This window comes from Cervus canadensis, chromosome 2, assembly GCF_019320065.1.
Source record: "Cervus canadensis isolate Bull #8, Minnesota chromosome 2, ASM1932006v1, whole genome shotgun sequence".
In the NCBI taxonomy this organism is placed as follows: domain Eukaryota; kingdom Metazoa; phylum Chordata; class Mammalia; order Artiodactyla; family Cervidae; genus Cervus; species Cervus canadensis.
This window is the reverse complement of record NC_057387.1, coordinates 51,412,268-51,439,260: the sequence shown is the minus strand read 5'-3', so window position 1 is coordinate 51,439,260 and position 26,993 is coordinate 51,412,268. Positions and strand designations below refer to the sequence as shown.

The window sequence follows — 26,993 nt, the reverse complement described above, 5'->3', positions numbered from 1 at the left end:
AGAGCTGCAGGATCATTTCTCTTGAGCTCCTGCTCTCCTCTCCAGGTGATAGGTTCATTATCTGAAATTGGTTTAGATCAAGGCTGCAGACTTTCTTTTCATCGAGGCTACCTCTCAGCCTCCTGTTAAACATCCTTGATTCCATTTGATTGCTTCTTCCACATCCATTTTGACTCTAGTCATCCTGTTCTATTTGCCATATTCAGAATTTTCTCTGGTCAGGTCCTGCTGGCTTCCACTCCAGCCATGTTGTGGACTGAATGCTAGTGTTCTCCAAAATTCATTTGCAGAAACCCTAACTCCCAATGTCCCAATGTACTTGGAAGTGGGGTTTTGGGGAGGAAATTAGGTAATCAGTGTGGGGCCTTTATGAGTCTGATTAATGCCCTTATAACAAAGAAATATGAGGCATTCTTTCTCTCACTCTTCCAAAACTGTGAGGACACAATAGGAAAGTTGCCATCTGTGAAGCTGCAAGAAGACACTTAAAAACAACCCAGCAGTGCTGACACACGCTTTTGGACTTACAGCCTCCAGAACTGGGAGTAATAAACATTTGTAGTCTAAGCCATCCAGCCTGTGTTAATTTGTTACAGAGCCTGAGCTAAGACAAACCATGATTCTCATCACTATCATTGTGGGTACTTGACTTTTGATGTTTAAATGCCAACACCTGGCTTCCATGTATCAGCATCTAACAGCCCCAGTACTGTCAGGGCATCCAGTTCTTCATGGTACATCCCTCCTTATACTCTTGCCTGCAGCAGAGAGCCACCAGTGAACTTTCAAGCATGATGGGATTCCTCTCACCAGGGCATATTCCTAATGTTTAGTAGTTTTCTTCCAACATGTTATAAGTGTACTTCATAGGAAGTAAAGGCAAAGAGTCAGACACAACTTGGTGTGACTACCACTAAAGTTTCCTCTAGCTGAAATATCAAGGGGTAACAGGAAAGTTTATACCTTATATTTGAGGCAAATGTAAGGGATTAAAAACCAAACCAAGATGAAAACAAAACTAGGATGCAAATTCTATGCCTTCTAGGGTTTTGCTCCAACTCATTGAACAGGCTAATATTTCTAGAAACAATGAACAATTGTATCATCCAACAGTCAATTTCAAATTCCATTTATTATCATTTTTAGTATTATACTTTATGCTTTCTTTTTTATTTGAGAAATGACAATAAAGCTTTCTAGAAATGAAAAGATAGATGACATAATGAAAAACACGTGTTTTTTTAACACACTTAACACCAAGCTGTCCCTCCCCAGAAGAAATCAATGATATCAGTTCTTCAAGAGACGTTCCATGTGTCCATATAAATGAGTGCACATGATAACTGCAGTTTTATGGTGAGCAGATAATGCAAACTGTTTTCTATCTCAGTTTTTTTTGTTCTACAATATATCTTCAAGCTTTTTCTATATTTATGCAGATAGACTTTCATTGTTGATTTTTTACTGACTACATAGTATTCCAGTATATGTACACACAAAATATATATCATTAATACCAACTATATAGATAGACACTTAAGTAGTTTTCAGTCCTTTGCCATTAAAAGAGATGCCTCAATGGACCTCTTGTATGTTTATGTGTGTAAAGCAGTAGTAGTATTAGTTGCTCGATCATGTCCAGCTCTTTGAGACCCTATGGACTATAGGCCACCAGGCTCCTTTGTTCATGGGATTTTCCAGGCAAGAATACTGGAGTAGGTTGCCATTCCCTTCTCCAGAGAATCTTCCTGACCCAGGGATTGAACCTGGGTTTCCTGCATTGAAGGCTAATTCTTTACTGTCTGAGCTAGAGGGAAGCAATATATGTGTATATGTGTGTATGTGTGTTGTGTGTGTGTGTGTGTGATTTTGCACACATATATTTCTTAAAAGTGAAGATGTTGTATCAAAATGTCTACGCATTTATTCTGTCTAATGTGGGCCAGGCATTGACATTTTTAGTAACCACTTTTTATATTTAAAGCCTTGCTAAATGAAAGTGAAAAGCATTCACACCAAACATAGGGCAGAGCATATACATATATTATATATCTCTAATTTCTTTAAAAGAAGATCTACTTTTTAAATAGGGAGCTCACGCCACTCACAATCTGACCAAGAAGTTTGCCTGGAGCACACAATACTGAAGTAATCTCTTTGCCAAATTTGTCCAAGATTAGTGCAACCCAGGAAGTATTACCATCATTAGTATTATCAATCATATTTCTCAAATGATTTATCTCTGCACTCATACTCTCAGATTTCTGTCTAAATCCTTCTTTAAGTAGAGCTTCCTGGGCCTAAAAAAAAAAAAAAGAGTGAGGAGAGGAGTAAAAAATTTTAAATTCCCTTTTTTCTCAAGGATTACATTTTCTCAAACTTTAAAACTTCATCAAACCATCTGTTTTATTCCTAAAATTGTTCTCTCATACTCAATCATGGAAGGAGAATTTTGTAAACAGAATATCTACCAGTTTTGACCTGAACATCAAGAGAAACTCTAGTTCACAGTCTTATTACTACCCATACACCATTGGATTTAGCCCATGAAGCTAAGCCTGACGTGAGGACAAATACATGTTCTAGGCAAAAGATGCCAGGTGTGATTGCACTAAGTCTCAGCCCCACTCAGGATGGTATAGTCACCCAAATCATGGACATCTGTTCTAAACACACCCAGATGGACAGTGAGAGAATTTCCCTTTTGCCACACAATAGCTTGGGTATCCACACCTGGAGACAATGCAGCAAGTTTAGAAGCTGTCCCTGCCCTGTGTTTTTTAAGTCTGGGCATTGCTGATAGTTCTATGTCAGCATAGATAGGGCCTTTGGGTGGTAGCAGGGTAACTGGCCGTGACTCTCATAAAGCAAACCAGTTAAATACATGTGGTTGAAATATCCATTTAACCAAGCCTCATGAGATCATTTTAAAACTCCCCAAATTTTATAATAGGGTTTATAAATATAAATCCTATTCATATTCTCTGATGGCTTGCAGAGGCCCTATGCCTCTTGAAGTCTCCAGAGTCTACTTACAGAATAGCACTCAAAGGCTTTGGAAGGATTCAAAGGCTTTGGGGTTTTAATGAATCACAAGCAGTAAACAGCAATGGTGCTTCCCTCCATGGTCTTGCTGTAACCTTCGCCCATCCCTTCCTGAGGTCCCAGGGTAACGACCATCGAGCACGACTAAGGTCACAGCCTGACTTACCTTCAGCTTATGCTCCAGCATCATAGTCTGCTCTCTCAGTATGTTTTCTCTTTCCCTCGCCAGCTTCTCTGTCAGCTGGGCTATGTTTTCCTGGAGACTCCTCTGTTGCGCCTCCATCTCCTGCTGCTGCTCTTGCAGTTTCTGTCTTAGCAGCTCCCGTTCCTTCTCAGCTGTCTCATTCCTGGTCCGCTCCTCTGCCCCAGGAAGGTTTTAGAGAGGGAAGAAAATAAGGTAAGGATTGATTTCTACCTTCCTGACCTCAGGGATAAAATACAGTTGGAAAGGGAGGTGGGAAATCTCTGAATTCCTTGCCTTGTCCACATCACCAAGAGCACATTCCAGAATGTGATGGGAGTCTGGCTGATGTCTAACCCCGTTGTGATTGCACAATTCCTTTTACTGTTTTCAGATGTAGCAGAGTTGTTCCACAGAGAGAGAGGAAGCTCCTTGTACCAGGGTTTTAGTCTCACACCTGTCAGAGGGCACTGCCCAAGTCTACCCATTCCCCTGTGAGTCAAGCCCTACCCCGTACCTGCTACAGCCTTCTCCCCATCAGTGAGGGCTTTATCTGCCTGCAGGATGGATTTCTCGACTGCCACTTGTGACTGCAGAAAGCTCTGGAGGACCTCATTTTCCTGAGGAACCAAGAAGGAACACAGAACTTAGATTTCCACTGGGGAGATTAGTGCAAAAATAATCACATCCACATAATTTTTCTTCATGTTTAAAACTCCACAGTAGTTCCCTACAAGTCTAAGCTCCTTAGAGTGACCTGTCTTCCTCCCGTCTCCCTCCCAGTTGTACTTCCTTCTAGCCATTCCAGACTCCAGCTAGTCAGAACTATCTTCAGTTCTACAAACCTAAGATCTCTGGAACTTTTATATATTTGTCTTCCCAGTGTGAAATATTGCCTGTAAACCGTGCTGCTGTTTTCCTCTGCTATTTGCTGGCTAAAACTTAAGGCAACTTTGTTTAACCTGCTAAGCCTCTCAGTTCAGATCTTTAAGATGATGACAAAAAGCACAGATGCATCTTAATGTCATTTGAAGGATTAAAGAGTCTAAGGAAAGATCCAGGAACCCTATTCCTGGGCATATACTCCAGGAAAACCAAAATTTGGAAAGACACATGTACCCCAATGTTCATTGCAGCACTATTTACAATAACCAGGCATGGAAGCAACCTAAATGTCCATCAACAGAGGAATAGATAAAAAAGATGTGGTATATACATAAATGGAATATCACTCAGCCATAAAAAAGAACAAATTAATGTCATTTGCAGCAATATGGATGAACCTAGAGGCTATCAAACTGTGTGAAGTAAGTTAAACACAGAAAGCAAATATCATATGATATCGCTTACATGTGGAGTCTAACAAAAAGGTACAAAAGTAGTTATTAATAAATTTCATATAGTGAATCTTAAGACCTAAAACTTTCATGATATCCCCATGTTCTCTTATTGCAGACACTTGGTGTTTTGCTCTCAGATTTTCAAGAGACCCTCTGGACTCTCTTCTGTAGGCTCCCCATGCCCCCCTTGTTCCTCACCTTCACTCCTTTCCTGGGCACTTGGCGATAGTCCTGTTGTAATCTTTCCAATGCTTTCCTGTAGAGTTTGTGCCCTCCAGGAACAGAGAAAGCACCTGCTGATATACTTTCCATTAGGGCCTTGGAAAGCTCATCAAGTTTAGCCTGGCAGTATTTGATAGATGCCTCTTCATTCTGCAGCATGAAACCCTCCTTCTTATTCTTTATGACTTCCTGCAAGGGAAATATAGAGAGATGTCACCAGAAAAATGAAAAAGAGGAGATAAAATTTCAAAGAATCTAGTAGAAGGATTGGTCTAACTGCTGTCCTTATGAGAAAAGCATTTTTTTTAATCAAATAAAAAAACAATCACAAGACCTGATCTATCACAACCCTGAAAACTCTCTGATAGAGCAGAGGAAATTTTCTCAGCCTCCCTTCAGGTTCTTCATCTGAAATGTTGGAGTTGCATTATCTCTTCTCTGTGGTTCTTTGCAGTTGCAACATTCAGTGATTCTATTTTCCATGATATAGCAAGGAGCAACCTAAGTTGAAAATGGCTTGGAATAAGAGTCTGATTAGAAAAATTTTAGTTCCTGATCATAAAAGTGTGTTCAAAGAAAAAGAAATCAACTTAAGAATGACTTGTATGTGTGCTCTGGACAGCACTGGAATCTGCAGAAGTATTTACTTCAAAAGGATATCTATACTTGTTTTACAGCAGAGATGAAAGACATTTCCAGATAAACTTCCCAAGATTTGGTAGAAAAAAGAGGAAAATGCAGTCCTTTGAAACTCTATCCCTCATGTGAACACAGACTACTTCATCCTTGAGTTAGGGATGAGCCATGGGGACCATAAGGGCACTGCTAGGCTTCATTATTCAAGGGGATGGGGGAAAATGGTAAATACAAAGACAAATTACCACAAGACTCGTCTGGAATTCCTGATCGTTGTCCTTGAAGGAGCTCTCCATGAAGATGGCAATGGCTTCCTTCTCACAGGCTGTGTGCAACTCCAGCAGTTCCTGGAGCTTGTCTGTGGGGAGACTCAGTCGCTGGGTCATTTGCTCACTGTAGTGGTCAGCTGCCTTCTGCACAGCTGCTGAGTTCTCCAGCTGGGCCAGAGTTGTCACTGCGTTCTCCAAACAAGGTACAGCTCCGGTATTGATGGTATCCACATAGGTCACAACCAGAGTCCTCAGTCCTGAACAAGTCAGGACATTTAAGGGATAAATATTAAGTTATCAATAAATAGGCACCAAGATTCTGAGACTACATTTTTAAAGACACACATGCTCACACACACACACACACACCGTACCCCCTTCTACTATCACTACCTTCATTTTCTTACTGACTCTTTGTTTTTATGGTTTTCAAGCCCCCAGGGCAGAAAAAATTGAAAAATCTACCTCTATGTAACAAACTAGGAGGCATCTGAAATATTAAAAGCAAAATAGATTGCATAAGTATTAAGATGAGACAGGGTATATCAGATTATATTTACTCACAATTCTGAGGCTTCGAATGGATTTTTCGGTGATTTATGGACTAGTATTTATTTTTGGTCCTCTCTAATCTTCCGAAAAATTAAAAGACACTTGAAATTAAAAGATGCTTGCTCCTTGGAAGAAAAGCTATGACCAACATAGACAGCATATTAAAAAGCAGAGACATTACTTTGCCAACAAAGATCTGTCTAGTCAAAGCTATGGTTTTTCCAATAGTCATATATGAATGTGAGAGTTGGACCATTAAAAAAAACTGAGTGCCAAAGAATTGATTCTTTTGAACTGTGGTGTTGGAGAAGACTCTTGAGAGTCCCTTGGACTGCAAGGAAATCAAACTAGTCAATCCTAAAGGTAATCAGTCCTGAATATTCATTGGAAGGACTGATACTGAAGCTGAAGCTCCAGTACTTTGGCCACCTGATGGAAAGAACTGACTCATTTGAAAAGACCCTGATGCTGGGAAAGATAGAAGGCAGGAAGAGAAAGGGATGACAGAGGATGAGATGGTTGGATGGCATTACCGACTCAATGGACATGAGTTTGAGCAAACTCCAGGAGTTGGTGATGGACAGGGAGGCCTGGTGTGCTGCAGTCCATGGGGTAGCAAAGAGTCAGACATGACTGAGCGATTGAGCTGAACTGAACTGAATCTTCCAAAATACCTTTTGTATTCTACTTGCAAAGAACACTTACTATATAGGACTTCAGAAAATGGAAGATTCTGTTTTTATACCCTGATAGTGAGTTTTTTCTCAGTAGAGGAATTTTTCAGATAAGTGGAAGCCACAGATTTCAGTGACAGAACTTGCCATTTAAGGAAGGGATTTGTAAATTCCCCAAAGTAAGATAAGTATGAAGCATACACATTTCTTCATGGAATATGAGTGTCTGTAAAACCGAAATTCCATATAGAATCAAACAAAAATACTGGAAAACACGTTATATAAAATATTCAGCACACATCAACCCCCATGGAATCAGGAAAAAGAGACTCACGATTCCCAGTGACCGTGATCCCCTCTTTGAGGGTCTTGACTTTTGCATTGGTGAAGATGTAAGAACAGAAATTCTTTGTTTGTCTTAGGAATTTAGGATCCAGTTGGTCTTCAGACACATTCTCAATATTGTATAGGAGTTCTTTCTTATTTGTTGGCCAGTCAAACACAAAACACTTCCGTGTTGGAAAGAAATGCCTGATACACTCTCTGGGTAGATTGGATGTTCTGGCTTTGGGATTCCTGCCTGAAGGACAGAAAAACAGATTAGAGTGGGAAGACTTTTGAAACAGGGGAGCTCATGGTGTTCAGGACAGGGATTTGTGTTTCTTTGCTGTCTTCTATGCTAATAACTTATTTAACATAAATACTCAGCACTTCCTTGCACATAAAACTTACACCATTGATATAACTCTGGAGAAAAATTTAGGATGCCATCTGATTCAGTAAAAAAAACTAAAACTGATGTCTGCAGACCTGCATGCTATAGAGCCGTTGTCTCTTAGATTTTTACTGAACTAATGGGTAAAGGATGAAAGTTCAAATGTAAATTTTAGCTCTACTTAGTATCATGTAGGAATTGAGCTGTGAGACCAAGAAGAAGAGCCATAAACAAGGGTTAAGGGACAATATTTGAAATGTTGGGAATGACACTGATTATTTCAGGAAAATGATTTTGATGCTAAAAAATACTTGGTACAGAGTTAGCTAATTTTTAGAAAAAGCCTCTGAAGGGTAAATGTAACTAAAATGCAATTTTAAGATGTCACCACTAATCAGTCAACTCTTTGACAAAAGCTATTATATTTGATCTGATGGTTGGCCTCTTCTGACTAGACAATTTCTCAATAGATGTTTTGAGAAAGCATAAATAGAAAAATTAAAGCAAGAATGAGTAAATGAGAATTGATATATCTCTCAAGGTTTCATCGGATATATCCACTATAAATGTAGCCCATTAAAATAAGTCATTAATTTGTAATTAAAGCACGGGTAAGTATATGAAAATTAGGAAAAAGCTGGGATGAAGAAGGTAAAATGAATGTTCTAAAAATTATCAAAAATATTGAAAAGGCATAAATTGAAAAGACACACACTTCATCAGGTTTACTTAGAACATTGAGTCATTTTTTACATGATATTCCCAGGTGGTACTAGTGGTAAAGAACCTGCCTGCCAATGCAGGACATGTAAGAGATGTGGGTTTGATCCCTGGGTCAGGAAGATCCCCTGGAGGAGGACGTGGTAACCCACTCCAGAATTCTTCCCTGAACAATCCCATGGGCAGAGGAGCCTGGAGGGCTACAGTTCATAGAGTCACAGAGTCAGACACGACTGAAACAACTTAGCCGAGCACATAACTATACAGGATTAGGAAGATCCCTCTTTGAGAATAAAATCTACTTATGTGAAATGCACTTTTTTTTTAATTAGATAGACGTTTCATTATAATATCATGCCTAACAAGTATCTGGTCAGTTGTTTTCCTCAACAAAGAAAAGCAGAAGCCAAAATAGGGAACACAAGCATCCAGTCTTTAGAAAGCTTTAGCACCCATTGTAATTTGGATGCTAGTTTACAAATGGTATACAAAATAAACTGGTTTTGAATAATTTCACTTTACCTTACACTTTACTTTTCTTAAGTGAACTTCAATTCCAGCGGCTAGAGCTTTGCAACCCACTTTCCAGCCACGATTCCTACAAACTTTACTCTAGTCTGTACAAATGCAACCCTGTAGTGGGAATTCCTAATAGTGTACTTTCACAGCCTTGAAAAAATCCACAGAAATAGCACCTGGAAAAACAGCATATATTAAGACACTGTGTTAATGATTATCTTTCATGTTTTTCTTAAGAATAATCTCCTTGTTACAAACCCCAAGGCCAGACCCAGAAGGGAATATGACTGGCATCATGAAAGCATAGACCTTAGAAACACTGGGTAGGTGTCAGGCATGAACACTGCCTATGTACTTGCTGATTGTTCCCAAGACTAGTCCAAAAGGAAACTGCCTGGGGTAAAAACAAGGAGATCTGGACTATGTCAGTGTAGTGTCTTGGGAAAGATAAGATCAAAAATAATCTTGTAGTCTGCAATTAGGAATAAAAGCTGGACTCAGAGTGGACTCTGCACCTCAGTCCAATAGAGGTTGCATGTCCCCTGATTCATTGCACTAGATTTCATGTTTTGTCTTCATTCTTGTTGCTCACTCCCAGACCATTAGGACAACAATTGGCGCCTAATGTGGGACTGGAGTGAAAGACTTCTAGGAGTGAAAGTGAAATTACAGTGACACAGAACCTGGGAGAGTTGAGAGGCCTCTGAAAATTCCTGCTGGTAAATCTTCAAGCATTTAATCAGGGTTAAAATGGTAAAACTCAGCAGTGGCCACAGGACTGGAAAAGGTCAGTTTTCATTCCAATCCCAAAGAAAGGCAATGTCAAAGAATGCTCAAACTACCACACAATTGCACTCATCTCACATACTAGTAAAGTAAGGCCCAAAATTCTCCAAGCCAGGCTTCAACAATATGTGAACCGTGAACTTCCAGATGTTCAAGTTGAATTTAGAAAAGGCAGAGGAACCAGAGATCAAATTGCCAACATCTGCTGGATCATCAAAAAATCAAGAGACTTCCAGAAAAACATCTATTTCTGCTTTATTGACTATGCTAAAGCCTTTGACTGTGTGGATCACAACAAACTGTGGAAAAATCTGAAAGAGATGGGAATACCAGACCACCTGACCTGCTTCTTGAGAAATCTGTATACAGGTCAGAAAGCAACAGTTAGAACTGGACATGGAACAACAGACAGGTTCCAAATAGGGAAATGAGTACATCAAGGCTGTATATTGTCACCCTGCTTATTTAACTTCTATGCAGAGTACATCATGAGAAACGCTGGGCTGGATGAAGCACAAGCTGGAATCAAGATTGCCAGAAGAAATATCAATAACCTCAGATATGCAGATGACACCCCCCTTATGGCAGAAAATGAAGAAGAACTACAGAGCCTCTTGATGAAAGTGAAAGAGGAGAGTGAAAAAGTTGGCTTAAAGCTCAACATTTAGAAAACTAAGATCATGGCATCCGGTCCCATCACTTCATGGCAAGTAGTTGGGGAAACAGTGGAAACAGTGGCTGACTTTATTTTGGGGGGCTCCAAAATCACTGCAGATGGTGACTGCAGCTACGAAATTAAAAGACGCTTGCTCCTTGGAAGGTAAGTTATGACCAACCTAGACAGCACATTAAAAAGCTGAGACTTTACTTTGCCAACAATAGTCTGTCTAGTCAAGGCTATGGTTTTTCCAGTAGTCATTTATGGGTGTGAGAGGTGGACTCTAAAGAAAGCTGAGCACCAAAGAATTGATGCTTTTGAACTATGGTGTTAGAGAAGACTCTTGAGAGTCCCTTGGACTGCAAGGAGATCCAATCTGTCAATCCTAAAGGAAATCAGTCCTGAATATTCATTGGAAGGACTGATCCTGAAGCTGAAACTCCAATACTTTGGCCACCTGATGGGAGAAGCTGACTCATTTGAAAAGACCATGATTCTAGGAAAGATGGAGGGCAGGAGGAGAAGGGGATGACAGTGGATGAGATGGTTGGATGGCATCACCGACTCAATAGACATGAGTTTGAGTAAACTGTGGGAGTTGGTGATGGACAGGGAGGCCAGGTGTGCTGCAGTCCATGGGGTCACAAAGAGTCAGACAAGACTGAGCAACTGAACTAACTGAAAATGGGAAATGTTGAGAGTGTAGAATACTATCACCCATATATTTGTTTATTAAGACAGCTCTTGAAAATGGGAGGAGCTTCTTTTAGTGAAGGGGGATTATTAGAATTGTTGCTAGCAGTGGATAAACATTGCTGCTGGTTCCCATCAATAGGGACCTTGGATTTAAACATCTGGGAAAAGGTTGGAGCCAAGTTTAAAAAAGAACATGCAAAAGGAACTCCTCTCCCTATTTCTATTTGGAGTATGTGGGCATTAAGTCAGTACTGGAACCTTTGCAGACTTCTGATTCTTTTGATGAAAATGATGATAATTCTCTTGAAAAACCTCAAAGTTCAGAGTATGTGGAGTCTGAGGGAAAGGGCAAGCCATCTGCAAAACCTGCTCCTTCGGTTCCCAAGGAAGATGATTAGGGATTTTTTCCTCTGTCTCCTCCTCCTTGTCCTCCAAATCAATATAGTGAGGACAGTCACCTAATTATGTTCAATCAATGTTATATATCAGGATTTGGACTGGGCAAAAATCAACAAGGAAGAATTTATCCTTTGACTACTCAAGGTTTCAAACTGTCCTCTTTTCACTAGTGGCCACTTCTCCTATTAATCTTCCTCCACCCACACCTCTTAATTGGAAAACAGATCAACCTGTGTGGATAGAGCAGTGGCCCCTAAAACAAACAAACAAACAAAAAAAAAATGGAGGCTTTACATGAATTAGTTAATGAACAGCTTAACAAGAGACATATTATTGAGTCCTTTAGCCCTTGGAATTCTCCAGTGTTCATTATACAAAAGAAGTCTGGAAAAAAAAAAAAAAAAAGAAATCTGGTAAACAGGGAATGCTTACTGATCTGAGAGCTGTTAATGCTGTTATTGTTCCAATGGGTGCTTTGCAGCCTGGTCTACCTAATCCTAGTAGAATTCTAAGAAATTTGCATTTGTTTGCTATTGATCTCAGAGATTGTTTTTTCACTATTCTTTTACATCCTGATGGTAAACCTGTATTTGCCTTTTCATTTCCTTCCATTAATTTAAAGAAGCCACATAAAAGATTCCAATGGACTGTATTACCTCAAGATATGCTTAACAGTCCCACTATTTGTCAAAATTTTGTAGCCAAGGCTTTACATCCAGTGCGACAGTAGTTCCCTCATGTATATATTATTCATTATATGGATGATATACTATGTGCCTTACCTGAAATTTACAGCCTACAGGAATGTTTTTAAAGCTAAAGGAATGCTTGGAATGTTCTGGCTTCTATATAGTTCCTGATAAATTACAATACACTGAACCTTTTCAGTACTCAGGAAATAAAGTCACCTGTACTGCAATCACACCAAAAAATGCAGATACGCAGAGACTCAATTAAAACTTTAAATGACTTACAAAAATTACTAGAAGATGTTAACTGGATTCGGTCTAAGTTAGGGATTCCAACTTATTCTTTATTCCATTTATTCTATTAAGAAAAAATCCAGAGCTTAATAGCTCCCAACAACAAATTCCTGAGGCTGAGAAAAAACTAGCAATTATAGAATAAGCTGTACAAAACTGCCAAATAGACAGAATAGACCCTTTAGAGCCTCTTCAGTTGTTTGTCTTCCCTACCCTCATTCCCCTACTGGGTTGACTGTGCAAACTCCTTTAATAGTTGAATGGATAGTCTTAGCTAATTCACAAACAAAATCCATTATTCTTCACTTAGATATGGTAGCAAATATAATTCTAAAAGGAAGAGAGTGTTCAACAGCTTCCTGGACATGATCCCCGCCTTATTTGTACTACACCAACCTCCAAGGAATTAAAACATTCTCTTCAAAATTCATTATCCATTATCTTGGCAACAAGCTTTAGCTGTCCAGTATGTTGGACATATTGGCAACCACTATCCTGATTTGCCTATCTTGCAGTTTTTAAAACAAACAAGATGGATTTTGCCTAGAATTACTAGTGTCAAGCCCATTCCCTCCTCTCCTCTCAATTTTACAGATGGCACTAGGTGAGGGAAAGCAGGATATACAGGCACGTTTATGCTAGTAATTGAAACACCTGGAAATTCTGCACAACAAGCAAAAATTCTAGCTATTATACACATATCACAAAATATTCCCCAAGCAATTAATATCTTATCTGATTCTCAATATTCTGTACATGTCACTAAACATATAGAAACAGCAAGTATTAAGGATACTATCCCATCCACATTGTATACACTTTTTACAAATTTACAACAGGTGATTAGACACTGACAGTTTCCATTCTATGTTACTCATATTCAGGCTTATACTATTTTACCAGGGCCTTTAACAGAAGGAAACACTCAAGCCGATGCCCTTTTATTTCCAGCCTTTACAGAGGCATCAGCCTTTCATGACCTGACACATTGTAATTCAAGATATTTAAAAACCAAGTTCCACATCACTTGGGCTCAAGCTAAACAGATTGTGAGGACTTGTCCTACATGTCAGACTGTTGCGATAACCATGTCTCCAACAGAAACTGGGGGAATTAATCCCCATGGCCTGAGGTCAAATCAGATCTGGCAGATGGACGTAACTCACGTTCCATCCTTTGGAAAGCTTGCCTACGTACATGTCACAGTTGATATTAACTCTAAATTTATCTGGGCAACTGCTTGCTCTGGAGAATCTATAAGACATGTTATTTCACATTTGTGTAGCTGCTTTGCTACTATGGGCCTCCCACAAAATATAAAAACAGACAATGGCCCGGCTTACACTAGTTCTGCTTTTAGGGATTTTTTAAAGTCTTGGTCTATAAAACATCATACAGGAATTCCCTATAATCCCCAAGGACAAGCTATTGTAGATCAAGCTAACAGATCTCGTAAAGAAATGTTACAAAAATAAAAAGGGGAAAATGGAATGTCACTTCCACCATAGCAAAAATTATATAAAGCATTATTTACTTAAAATGTTTTGCATCAAGATAAAGATTTCTTTGCAGCAGAGCAACATTTTATAAAGGAACAAAAAGAAATTCACCCCAAACATCTGTTTGGTGGCATGATCCAGTAACACACTCATGGCATAGGGGAATCTGATAACCTGGGGAAGGGGTTTCACTTGTGCTTCACCAGGTGATTCAGAAACACCCATTTGGATTCCCTCACGTCATCTGAAACTGTATCATGAGCGAACTCCCACAGAAGAGATGCTTCGCATGGGACGGAGAGCCCTCAGTCACGAGTTTCGAAACTTAAAAGCTTTTGCACTACAAAGGAAACTATAAGTAAGGTGAAAAGACAGCCCTCAGACTGGGAGAAAATAATAGCAAATGAAGAAACAGACAAAGGATTAATCTCAAAAATATACAAGCAACTCCTGCAGCTCAATCCCAGAAAAATAAATGACCCAATCAAAAAATGGGCCAAAGAACTAAACAGACCTTTCTCCAAAGAAGACATACAGATGGCTAACAAACACATGAAAAGATGCTCAACATCACTCATTATCAGAGAAATGCAAATCAAAACCTCAATGAGGTACCATTACACGCCAGTCAGGATGGCTGCTATCCAAAAGTCTACAAGTAATAAATGCTGGAGAGGGTGTGGAGAAAAGGGAACCCTCTTACACTGTTGGTGGGAATGCAAACTAGTACAGCCACTATGGAAAACAGTGTGGAGATTTCTTAAAAAACTAGAAATAGACCTGCCATATGACCCAGCAATCCCACTTCTGGGCATACACACTGAGGAAACCAGATCTGAAAGAGACACGTGCACCCCAATGTTCATCGCAGCACTGTTTATAATAGCCAGGACATGGAAGCAACCTAGATGCCCATCAGCAGATGAATGGATAAGGAAGCTGTGGTACATATACACCATGGAATATTACTCAGCCGTTAAAAAGAATTCATTTGAATCAGTCCTAATGAGATGGATGAAACTGGAGCCCATTATACAGAGTGAAGTAAGCCAGAAAGATAAAGAACATTACAGCATACTAACACATATATATGGAATTTAGAAAGATGGTAACGATAACCCTATATGCAAAACAGAAAAAGAGACACAGAAATACAGAACAGACTTTTGAACTCTGTGGGAGAATGTGAGGGTGGGATATTTCAAAAGAACAGCATGTATACTATCTATGGTGAAACAGATCACCAGCCCAGGTGGGATGCATGAGACAAGTGCTCGGGCCTGGTACACTGGGAAGACCCAGAGGAATCGGGTGGAGAGGGAGGTGGGAGGGGGGATCGGATGGGGAATACGTGTAAATCTATGGCTGATTCATATCAATGTATGACAAAACCCACTGAAATGTTGTGAAGTAATTAGCCTCCAACTAATTAAAAAAAAAAAAAAAAGCCTGAGTCTGAAACAGACAAAGATAACGATTCCCCTCCCGTCAACACATCAGAACAAGACCCCCACTTGGGGACAAACTAGAAGGTTAACACTGAAATCAGAGGAGATCTTAGAAAATGAAGGGAAAGCTGTCACTCCTAACAATCTGGGTGTTGCCATGTTTGCTCTTATCACCACCGCAGTGAGTATACCCCTAGCAACAGCTGAATCTAAAAATTATACTTATTGGGCATGTACACCTAACCCCCCATTACAAAAACCTGTTGAATGGGGGGATTCTATGATCCCCGTTTATGTTAATGATTCTTCCTGGATACCAGGACCTGAAGATACACGCCTTCCTCTTTTTTAAACAAGAGGAAGGGACTCCCTTCAGTGTTGCTTATGGGTATGAATCCTGGCCAATTTGTGTAGGACCAGCTACAGGATGTCTTAAATTATCTGTGCAAGCCTGGCAGTCCACTAATTCTTTAAATAGCAACTATACTAAGATTTAGCTACATCTTCTCTCTGGTCTGATTTTTGCTTATAACAACTCAGAACCCGACAATGACACCAAATCAGACGGACCTTTATGCGAGCATCTCAAGCTACGGACTGAAAAACAAGATCGTATTCAGTGGAATAATTGTCGTGGAACTGAGGGAGTAATTTTGATTAATGGTTCCTATGGAATTGTATGGGACTGGTCCCCTAAGGGGTAGGCAGTCTCTAATTGCTCTCATCAAACTCAGTCCTGCAATCCTCACAAAAGGCTGTGTTGGAAGCTGCATAAAGTCTTTCACCATACTAATATTACCACTCATTTAGATCATCCAATTATATGGCATGGTAGTGGCATGTCATCCCCTTCCCACAATTGGATCAAGGAATAGGGCAGGGAGAGATTTGGAAATTGGCTTTAAGTCTTAAAAAATTCCAAATTTGGGATGGATGTTATTCCGATAAAACTAATTATTCCTTGACATTTAATACCAGTGCAAACTGGACATTTTATATTCAGGCTTGCGTGAGAGGTCCTTACGTGCTCTTGAAAAGAACAATTTCTATCAATGAAAGTGTACAAGAACTTTCTTGCCAGGATTGCAAATTATATACTTGCTTAAATTCTTCACTTTATAATTCTAATCATTCATTTGTTATATGAAGAAAGAGATGGGGAATATGGCTTCCAATAAATCACACCAGACCTTGGGAAGGCTCTTCTGAAACACATCCTCTTTTAAAAGTTATAAAGAAAGTACTACAATATTCCAAAATGTTTACTGGACTCCTTATGGCAGCTATTATGGGACTTACTGCCATAGCCACAACAGCAGTAATGGCCGGGGTACACTGCATCAAACTATATAAACGACTACATTTGTACAGCAGGGGCACCAAAATGCAAGTTCTGCCTGGGGAAGTCAAACCCACATAGACCAAGAAATCAATGAATGATGGATTGATTTAGAAAATGCAGTTCTCCAACTAGGGGACAAAGTACAAAATTTTAAATTACAAACTCATCTTCAGTGTGATTGGAATATCTCTTCATTTTGTGTCATGCCTCATAAGTATAATCAAAGTGCATATACTTGGGATCAATTATCTAAACATTTGAGAGGACACATTCATAATAATCTATCCTTAGACATTTCCCAGTTACAGGCTACTATTTCTAATGTGCAGAATGCTCACTTAACAATCACTCCCAGAAACTGATTTATTTGAAGAAATTGAGGAAAGCTTACATAAACTTAACCCCATGATGTGGATTAAAATTTTAGGAGGAGGATTGCTTGGTACTATAATATCAGGATACAAATTTTTGACTGTTTTGTGTCTAGTCCTCAGATGCATGAGAAAAACCATCCGAGAACTGATGAAAAAGGAAGTTGCTTAGACGGCATATCTATTCCTGCAAAAACAAAAAGCGGGAGATGTAGTGGGAATTCCTAATAATGTACTTTCACAGCCTTGAGAAATTCCACAGAAATAGCACCTGGAAAAACAGCATATAATAAGAAACTGTGTTAATGATTATCTTTCATTTTTTTCTTAAGAATAATCTCCTTGTTACAAACCCCAAGGCCAGACCCAAAAGGGAATATGACTGGCATCATGAAAGCAGAGACCTTGGAACACCGGGTCAGTGTCAGGCATGAACGCTGCCTATGTACTTGCTGATTGTTCCCGAGACAAGCCCAAAAGGGAACGGCCTGGGATAAAAATAAAGAGATCTGGACTATGTCAATGCAGTGTCTTGGAAAAGATAAGATCAAAAATAGTCTTGTAGTCTGCAATTAGGAATAAAAGCTGGACTCAGAGTGGACTCTGCACCTCAGTCCCACAGAGGCTGCTTGTCCCCTGACCCATTGCACCAGATTTCATGCTCTGTCTTCATTCTTGTCGCTCACTACCAGACCATTAGGGAAACACAACCCCAGAGATGATAGACAGTGTTTAGTAAATTCCACCTTCCATTGGACCATCCACTGCCCGAGTCATGCTCTAATACCTGGAATCAGCTTCAAGGCATTCTCCAGGTACTGATCTTCTGTGATAGGGTGACCGTTTAACTTCAGCTCCAGGGTGAAATCCCGAACAGCCCAGATAAAGTCTGGAAAGAAACTCACAAACTCTGTGGAATCTTCTACTCCATCAGGTCTTGGAGAGGACTTGGCCTGGATAAGTTCTGTGAGCTCTGTCACATAGCTAGGACTTGGTTAAAGAAAAGCAACCCCCTCCGCACAATTTCTACATTTCCCTAATTAAAAAGTATTATCATCACTTTCTTTGGCCCTGGGTCCCCTCTGCTCCACCAAAGGCAACTAAATGACAGGGAAGGAGAAATGACTCTATCATTTCCATCAAACTTGGTGAAACTTGGAGGTTGTTTCTGGAAGGATACTACAGCTGTTCCAGGGCCTGGTGGTTGATGGTGCTTGTGCTATTGTAGACAAAGGTGCTACACAGAAGCACAGCCAGGGCAAAGATCCACGAGTCATTCTTAGGGTCACCCTAGAAATCACATTTCAACAAGAGGTTTAGCAGTTTACTCCTAAATTAAAAATTCAATCATCCATTGATTCTATCATGCTTTCATGTATTATTTTAGTTAACATACTCACCATGCATAGACACTATTTGAAGACAGACGCAAATACAGATATCAGCTTTGACAATTACAAGGACATTTTTTATGTTTGTGATTTTTTCATATATAAATTGATTCTAATCTCCATAAGACTTTCTTTTCCCTCAATGGATGAAGGAAAATAACATATACATAAAAACTAGTACAGTACTTGCTATGTAACTATGTATTCAATGATGAGTGTTAGTACTTCTTCGTTCAACATGTATTTATTAATCATAGCTCATATAAAATCAACCAGAGTTGGCATAACTGGGCTTGTTAATTATATTCAATCAATAAATACCTGCAAAAGTTACTCAATACTCTCCCACTGTTCTTAGATTTCAAAAAGCAATGTTAAAGATGACAATTATTCTTTTCAGGATGCCTATTTCAAATAAGTGACAAACATCCATAACAATAAATGCAGCAAAGATGACAGTACCTATAGAAAGCTGACATCTTAGTAATGTATATAAGCAGTGAAACTTATAGCTATAACATTAAATTAAAATTTATGTCTACAAAGGAAAAACCGAGCTATGAAAGTTGAAGAATGTGACATGAGAGCTTCCTCGAAGTCTTGAACTGAGTATTAAAGAATTGGTAAAGTGTGGACTTCAAGAAACGAAGGTGATCCCATAGACAGAAGCACTCACAGAGGCAAAATTAGAGATGGGAGAATACTGGGGTCTCATAATTAAAATAGAGTTATTTCATTTGACTGGAGCAGAGGGTGAGTGGAGAAGTGAATTTGAAGCTCTAGTGCAACCTGATGAAGGGCCTTAAAGGCCAGGCTAACTTGTTTGTATAAAACATAGCATTTTCTAAATAGTGGCATAAATCTATATATTATTTCTACTGTAAAGAGTGTGTAAAGCTGCTGCCTAGAGCAAATGGAAAAACTGATTTATGTTGAGACAATTCTATATGGGACTTTGAGGGGGAATAGTCTATTCATTACTTTATTTCCCCAAAACTCAGTCTTAGAAAATAATCAATTAGAAGAAGAAGTGGCATTTATGGCAAACAATCAATTATTTCAACAACAAGACTATATCATTGTTTGATACGTGACTTTCAAGATAAAAACAGAATTTCTAATTCTCCTTTTGGAAGAAATATAAAAAGCTATAGAAATTTAGGTACTATTTCCAAATAAGTCTAAAGTTAATGAAAAAAAGAAATGTAACTTCTTTCATCCATTAGTAGAAAGCTAAAATAACAAAAAAATCCATCTTAAAATGTTTCTTGTAGGACCAACATATGTTTTATAGAACCACCACATCTAGCAGCAGCTAGATGCTCACAGCTTTCTAAAATGCTCTGTGAGCAGTTGATGAATTTCATCATAGAAAATGTAAACTCATCTCTTAACTACAACCTTTAAATACACTCTTCGTCTGATAGCTAAGAAGATGAATCAAAAATCCTTCCTCTCTCCCAGGTTGATGCTTCTCCTCTTTTTTACCAACACACCTTTATAACTTAACTGTAAGTGATGGAAACTATCAAGTCCTGCCTGGATCAACTTTCAAGACTGAAGGACTTATTCCCCTAGCTGTTGGGAGTACCAGTGAAAGAGTCTTCAGGTGTCAGCCCTATTAATTAGAAAGGCTCCCAAAGTAGCTTTTCAATAATTTACTAGCACCGTTGTCCCAAGTCAGAGAACTCAAAAGGACCATTCTTGCCCAGAGCTCCCAGGGAACTGACAGGAGTTGGTGATTGCAATGTAGTTCAACTTCCTCCTCTCTCCAACCTGCTTCTTTACCAATTGCCCTTTATTAAATCTGACTGCACATGTGTGGTCTTTGAGAACAAGACCTTTACTTTGGTCACTGATATCTACCTTAGTTGGGCTTCCCTGGTGGCTCAGTTGGTAAAGAATCCACCTGTAATGCAGGAGACTCGGGTTTGATCCCTGGGTCAGGGAAGATCCCCTGGAGAAGGGAATGTACTCCAATATTCTTGCCTGGGAAATCCCACAGACAGAGGAGCCTGGTGGGCTACAGTCTGTGGGGTCACAAGAGTCAGACACAACTTAGCAGCTAAACCACCAACACAATCTACCTTATTAAGTCCAAAGGCCTAGAATTCAGCTGTTCAATAATTAATTATTAAAAAAAAGTCAAGTCATCCATGAGTGCCAAGAAATAAAATATTTTATTTAATATAGATCTAATAACTTTTCCTAGAAGTGGGACTCAAACAAACCATAGTTTACCTCATTTACTAGAGTTGACTTCTGGATTTTACAAATAAACTACAGCAGCTAAAGTTCTACGATCTTCAAGCAATAAGGAGAAAACCCAGAATAAAAAGGATTTATCTGTGACCTTCCACCTCACCTTTTCCACATCCCCCAAGCCCTCGGTGTCCAGAAGGACCAGGGTATGGTTTGGCTTGGAGGGGTGGGGCACACACCACATCCAGATGCCCTTGGTTTCAGACTGCACTGTGGAGCCCAGAGGGAAACCTGCAAAGGGAGGGGAGAAAGCAATATTCAATCACAGCAGATAATCTAAGCTGCCAAGGGGTTACAAAGTCAGACTTACTAGAACACGAGTACCTTAGTACATACGATGGTGCTGTCTCTATCTCACCAAGAATGCCCTACTTTGTGTGTTCTCTGTTTCAAGGAGAAAGGGATATTAATCGCAATAATAATACCAAGTGAGGGTTCAGCATGGAGACAAAGAGGTATCCATGAATCAGATAAAACAGAGGTTATGGCTAACTGTAACAAGAGCATTTTAAAAGAAAGGTGAGTTTCAAAAGTGGAGAAGTGGATTACAGTGAGATATCAGCATGGAAAAAAAGTAGAAAAAAGAATTTGAAATTGTATTTTTTCCAGAAAAAATTATTTTTAAAAAGTGGAAGAGTTTGAGAGGTTTTAGCCACAATAGGATATGAAATCCAGGAAGAATTTTTAAGATGATAGATAATGAAACATCTTTATATGTTGTTGAGAATATTTAATAAAAAACAAAATGTTTTGAAAGTGAGAAGACAACTGCAAGAGCACTGTATTTAATCAGGTAGGATAAGGTAGGACTTTGCATATGTTGAAGAAATTTTGCTTTACAGGAATAAAACAAAGAACATGATAATAGATCACAATAAGGTAGTGATTTAGTGGTGAGAATTAGAAGTGGAAGATTGGCTTATTCAGAGGAATTTGTTTCTCCCTTCCCATGACCAGGAAAGAAAACTAAGAAACTAAGATGTCAGCTAGAATCAAACAATTGGACTCTAACCAAGTACAACACTCACCACTGTTCTGTCCTGCAAGACGGTTCATCAAGTAGGATTTGCCTGTACGATACAGTCCTACAATGGCCACCACCACCACTGGCTGAGAAATCTTCTCAAGAATCTGTAGAGCTTTCTGGTTCACTGACAGAACCTCATTGTCATTTTCCACCAGACAAATGGGGTCCATCATGTTGGGTCCAGATGCCGTGGCAACCTAAAAGAGCTTTCTAGTAGAAATAAGATTACAGGCAGAGTTATACAAGGCATCTGTCAACTTCAACTTCTGTAAGTCTTCTGTACTTCCCATGAGACAAAAGGTAACCTAGAATTAGCATACTACAGAGGTTTTCCTCCATCATTCCCTCAAATCTCTGATGATGTTTTTAATGAAACACAAACTATTATCACTATCTATAATTGTACTTCAATAATAATAATAAAATTCAAGTTATTGTTACCATGCACAGAAGGCCTACCACATACCAAGCCCCAATCCTAAAGGAAATCAATCCTGAATATACATTGGAAGGACCAATGCTGAAACTGATGCAAAGAGCTGACTCACTGCAAAAGACCCTGATTCTGGGAAAGACTGAAGGCAGGAGGAGAAGGGGATGACAGAGGATGAGATGGTTTGATGGCATCACCGATTCAATGGATATGAGTTAGAAAACTCCAGGAGATGGTGAAGGACAGGGAAGCCTGGCATGCTGCAGTCCATGGGGTTCCAAAGAGTCAGACATGACCTAGCGACTGAAAAATGAACAATGAGCAATGAAACATAAAATACATGAGTGATGCTGTTTAGTCGCTCAGTTGTGTCCGACTCTTTGTGACCCCATGAACTGTAGCCCACTAAGCTCCTCTGTCTGTGGAATTTACCACGCAAGAATACTGGAACACATTGCCATTTCCTACTCGAGGGGATCTTCCCAATTCAGAGATTGAACCCCCTGTCTCCTGTATCTCCTTCATTGGCAGGCCAATTCTGTACCACTAAGCCACCTGGGAAGCCCATATAAAGCACAAACCCAGCTAAGTTCATATTTCAAAGAACCAACCATGCTATTTGAGACTTGGAACATTCAGCCTCATTCCCCAACCTCTGGGGATCAGAGAAGAGCTGAAAGTTGAGTAATCATCAATGATCATTGATTTAATCAACCATAGCTATTTAATGAGGCCTCTATTTAAAAAACTGAAAAAACAAAACTAACTAAAAGGGTTCAGAGAGCTTCTGGCTTGATGAACATGGAGGTGACCAAAGATATCATGTCCAGAGGGAACATGGAAACTCCATACACCTTTCTTGCTGCTGCTGCTGCTAAGTCCCTTCAGTTGTGTCCGACTCTGTGTGACCCCACAGACGGCACCCACCAGCCTCCTCTGTCCCTGGGACTCTCCAGGCAAGAATACTGGAGTGGGTTGCCATTTCCTTCTCCTACCCCTTTCTTACCTTTATGCATTTCTTCTCTCTTGCTCTTCCTGGGTTGTATCCCATTTTTTTTTTTTTTAATAAATCAGTAAACTAGCAAGTAAACTATTTTTCCTGATTTCTGTAAACCATCCTAGCAAATTATTGAACCTGAGGAGGAGATTGTGGGAACCTCCACTGTATAGCCAGTTAGAAGCCCAAGTGGCAACCTAGACTTGCAATTTGTGTCTGAATTGGGGGACAGGAAGATCCCCTGGAGAAGGAAACAGCAACCCACTCCAGTATTCTTGCCTGGAGAATCCCATGGACGGAGGAGCCTGGTGGGCTACAGTCCACAGGGTAGCAAAGAATCGGACACGACTGAGTAACTTCACTTTCACTTTCTTTCACTTTCACTTGAGGACTCAACCCTTAGCCTGTGGACTGCGGAGTATGGACTAACTCTTCGAAATAAGTGTGTGAAAATTGCTTGGTATGATAATATGCCCACATAAGTGATGACCAGAAGTGAAATATGGAGAATAGAAATTTGAGAGGAGAAGCTGAATTTTTCCTTTTCAGGGTAAAGACAAATAATAGATGATCAGAAGCCCTGAGGAGAGACTCTCCGGAAAATTAAGATATTTTAAAGCAGCACATATATGGGAAAATTGAAAAGGGACACACAGGCCCAAGGAAGATGCATAAAAGAAAACCCTAAAAAGACTTTATTGTTTCTCTTTAGCTTAATCGCAAACCTCAAAACCAAGGACAAATTTAGAGAAAGACTTACTTAAAACAAAACTAGTATACAAAGAATTCGAAATGTGGCTGCTTTTGTAAATGCCCAACATCACTAATTACTAGAGGTCTGCAAATCTCCAATATTTGTTATTTGTGTTTGGAGTTTTTTTTTTCCCCCTTTTAATAATAGCCATTCTTACTGGCCATTTATTTATTTTAGAATCTTACAGAAAAACCTGAAGAAACTTTTTAGCCAACCCAATACATTTAGAGAGAGAAAGTAAATGTAGCAAAAGATCACCACTAGGTAAATCTAGATGAAAAGGAAATGGGATTTCCTTGTATCTGTTTTCCAAGGCAAAGTTTGATTTGAAAAGTTAAATATTAAAAGCATTATTATACCATGGATCTCTTGGCATATTTTCAGTTGCTGTTATGCTAAAAGTTCCCTACAATATCTATGCATGTTTCATTATCAAAATGTATAAGCATATTATATTCAAATATCTAAAATATTGTTTTATATTTATAGGTCAAATATTCTAGATACATTTAATACTATCAAAAGATACTTCAAAAACCAAACAAACAAAAAATCTCTCTATCAGTTACTATTCATGTAGTCTTAAACAAAGAGCCCCACCTAGCCAAACTTAAGTTTTTAAAGATAATTATAGGGGCAATGTGAGAAAAATTATAGATCCAGTACAGTGGATGTTTTGATAATAAAATTAAGTACTATAAGCATCTGCTATGCTTATATCTAAGCATAGCACACAACACAAAATAGAATTTCAGAACGTGTTTGAATTAGATGAAGATTTATCCACAAAATTGTACTAAACAGATTGATCCATTGGGTTGTGCATTTGAACACAATCTGTGAACTCTAGGTTACTAAGAAACAAGGTCTACAAATAAAAATTTTTATCAGAGAAAAACAGCAAGCAATTTCATACGTTGCTCCTGCACCATTTACTTTTGTCTAGTTCTTCAGCGTGGGAGTCAAGAACACAAAGGAAAACAGGAGCCTCTAACAGCTATTTTACAATTTCTAGAATTGTCCAGTTCCCTCCTTAAAGGGAAGACTACAGGAAGCTGTAGGAACCACATGTGAGATGAACCACTGCAAACAACTTTATAAAAACCAGTTCTGTCTTCCCCTCAATAAATCATTCATGCATGCATTGTCTATTGTGTCTCTTTTGCGACTCCACGGACTGTAGACCGCCAGACTCTTCTGTCCATGGGATTTCCCAGGCAAGTATACTGGAGTGTGTTGCCATTTCCTCCTCCAGGAGATCTTCCCAACCCAGTGATTAAACCCACATCTCCTGCATCTCTTGCTTAAAAGGCAGATTCTTTACCACTGAGCCACTTAGGAAGCACCCCTGTCCCAACCTCCCTCAATGAATATTCCACCTCTAATCAAAAATACCCCATCCATTCAATGATAAAAATAAGAAAAAAGACGAAATCAAAAACCCTACAGGGATGCCCCAACACTCTCCTCTAAGTGTGTCCTTTTGCTTTTGCCTGAGTAAACTGCTTCTTTGTTCTCTTTGCTCATAAAGCAAAAAAGCAAACAAACAGAAAACAAAGAGATTTGAACACAGTCTGTGAACTCTAGGTTACTAAGAAACAAGGTCAACAAATAAAAAATTTTTATCAGAGAAAAACAGCAAGCAATTTCATACATTGCTCCTGCACCATTTGCTTTTGTCTAGCTCTTCAGCGTGGGAGTCAAGAATACAAAGGAAAACAGGAGCCTCTAACAGCTATAATTTCTAGAATTGTCCAGTTCCCTCCTTAAAGGGAAGACAAACAAACAAAAAACCCCACAGATCTGTAGATCTCTGATTTCTTACTGTGAATGGGCTACAAAATTCTGAACTTCAAATTCACAAAGGGCAGCTGTTCAGTCCTACTCAGGACTGGTCTTCGAAATTTGATCTACAGAAGAATTATCCAAAGGGATTGTTAAACCCAGATGGTATAGATTTTTTAAATGCTACAAATGGCTCCAACTTCATACCCATGAAAACCAAACCAACAAACACAACAGGTGGGAAAGAGAGAGAGAGAAGGAGAAGAGAATGGAAGAGTTTTGATGAGATTTAAAATCTTTAATTATTAAACATCAGCTATGTGGGTACTAAATTAATCTGTACATAGATAAATTTTCAGAGCTCTCTCTGTGAAGCTTTCTTAAGTATGACTGATATAAAGATGAAAAGAAATGATCTCTTTAAATGATAATTGCCTATAACCTCCTTGGCAGGAAATATTTTGTTCTCTGAATTCGAATGCCAGCCACAGAGCTTGACAAAGCAAGACAGGCAAAATCTCATAAGGGCTCTTTCTAGAAGCAGCACATCCAGGAAGACACAGTGTTCCTGTCACTTTGCAGCCCTACTGATCCAAACAGAGAAGCTGTAGCCCCCCAAAATAAAGCCAGCTGTAGACCTCTGCCCTCCAGACAATAAGCAATCTGCCCTTCTTCAATTGTCACATTGAATCAGAAATCAATCTTATATAGCACATAAAAGATGGACATACCTGCTCCACACACCAGGAGTCCAAGAATGGTTCCAGTGGCCTCTCACCCGTTGCTCACTTGCTCCTTCCACCCCTCTGTCTCTCCTTTATCAAAGCTAAAGCAGACTAGCAAGCCAGTCTTCTCTTCCAGTATAGTGATGTGTTAAACCAAAATTGAAAGTAATTCATGCTCTTTCTAAGGTGGCAGAGTCATACCAGATCCTATGACTACAGCACAAACATGGGTGTGTGGAGCAGAGTGAGAGGAAATTAGAAAAAGGCAGTCCAGAACGACTGAATTAGGATTGCAGAATGTGAATCCTAACACATTCCACCACTTTTCTATGGTTTAATTTCAGCCACGTTAAAGGCTTCCATGGCCTCTCTTCTTGATACCTCTCCTGGGCATAAGATTGCTTGAAGTAAGTGAAATTGAGCTGTGTAAACCGAGTATATTTCAAAGATTTTTTTTCTTAGCAAGGATTCCTGGATACTGTGTTAGTGAAGAGCTCTTAAACATTTTAAATCTGTTCCTTAAAACATATATTTAATGAAACAAGTATCTTTTAAAATAAAAAG

General features: G+C 39.2%; 1 protein-coding gene across 1 annotated transcript; it reads right to left on the bottom strand.

The window, feature by feature from the left end:
* Positions 1 to 2,036: 2,036 nt before the first annotated feature.
* Positions 2,037 to 26,593, bottom strand: LOC122436713 (guanylate-binding protein 6-like). Its single transcript, XM_043460725.1, has 11 exons — positions 26,436 to 26,593; positions 21,737 to 21,945; positions 20,812 to 20,939; positions 18,236 to 18,345; positions 17,843 to 18,039; positions 7,254 to 7,499; positions 5,670 to 5,950; positions 4,765 to 4,977; positions 3,744 to 3,846; positions 3,212 to 3,405; positions 2,037 to 2,300 (listed from the first exon to the last, which is right to left on the bottom strand). Exons 2-11 carry the CDS (start codon positions 21,906 to 21,908, stop codon positions 2,076 to 2,078), a joined length of 1,869 nt encoding a protein of 622 aa, XP_043316660.1. The 5' UTR covers positions 21,909 to 21,945; positions 26,436 to 26,593; the 3' UTR covers positions 2,037 to 2,075.
* Positions 26,594 to 26,993: the final 400 nt, after the last annotated feature.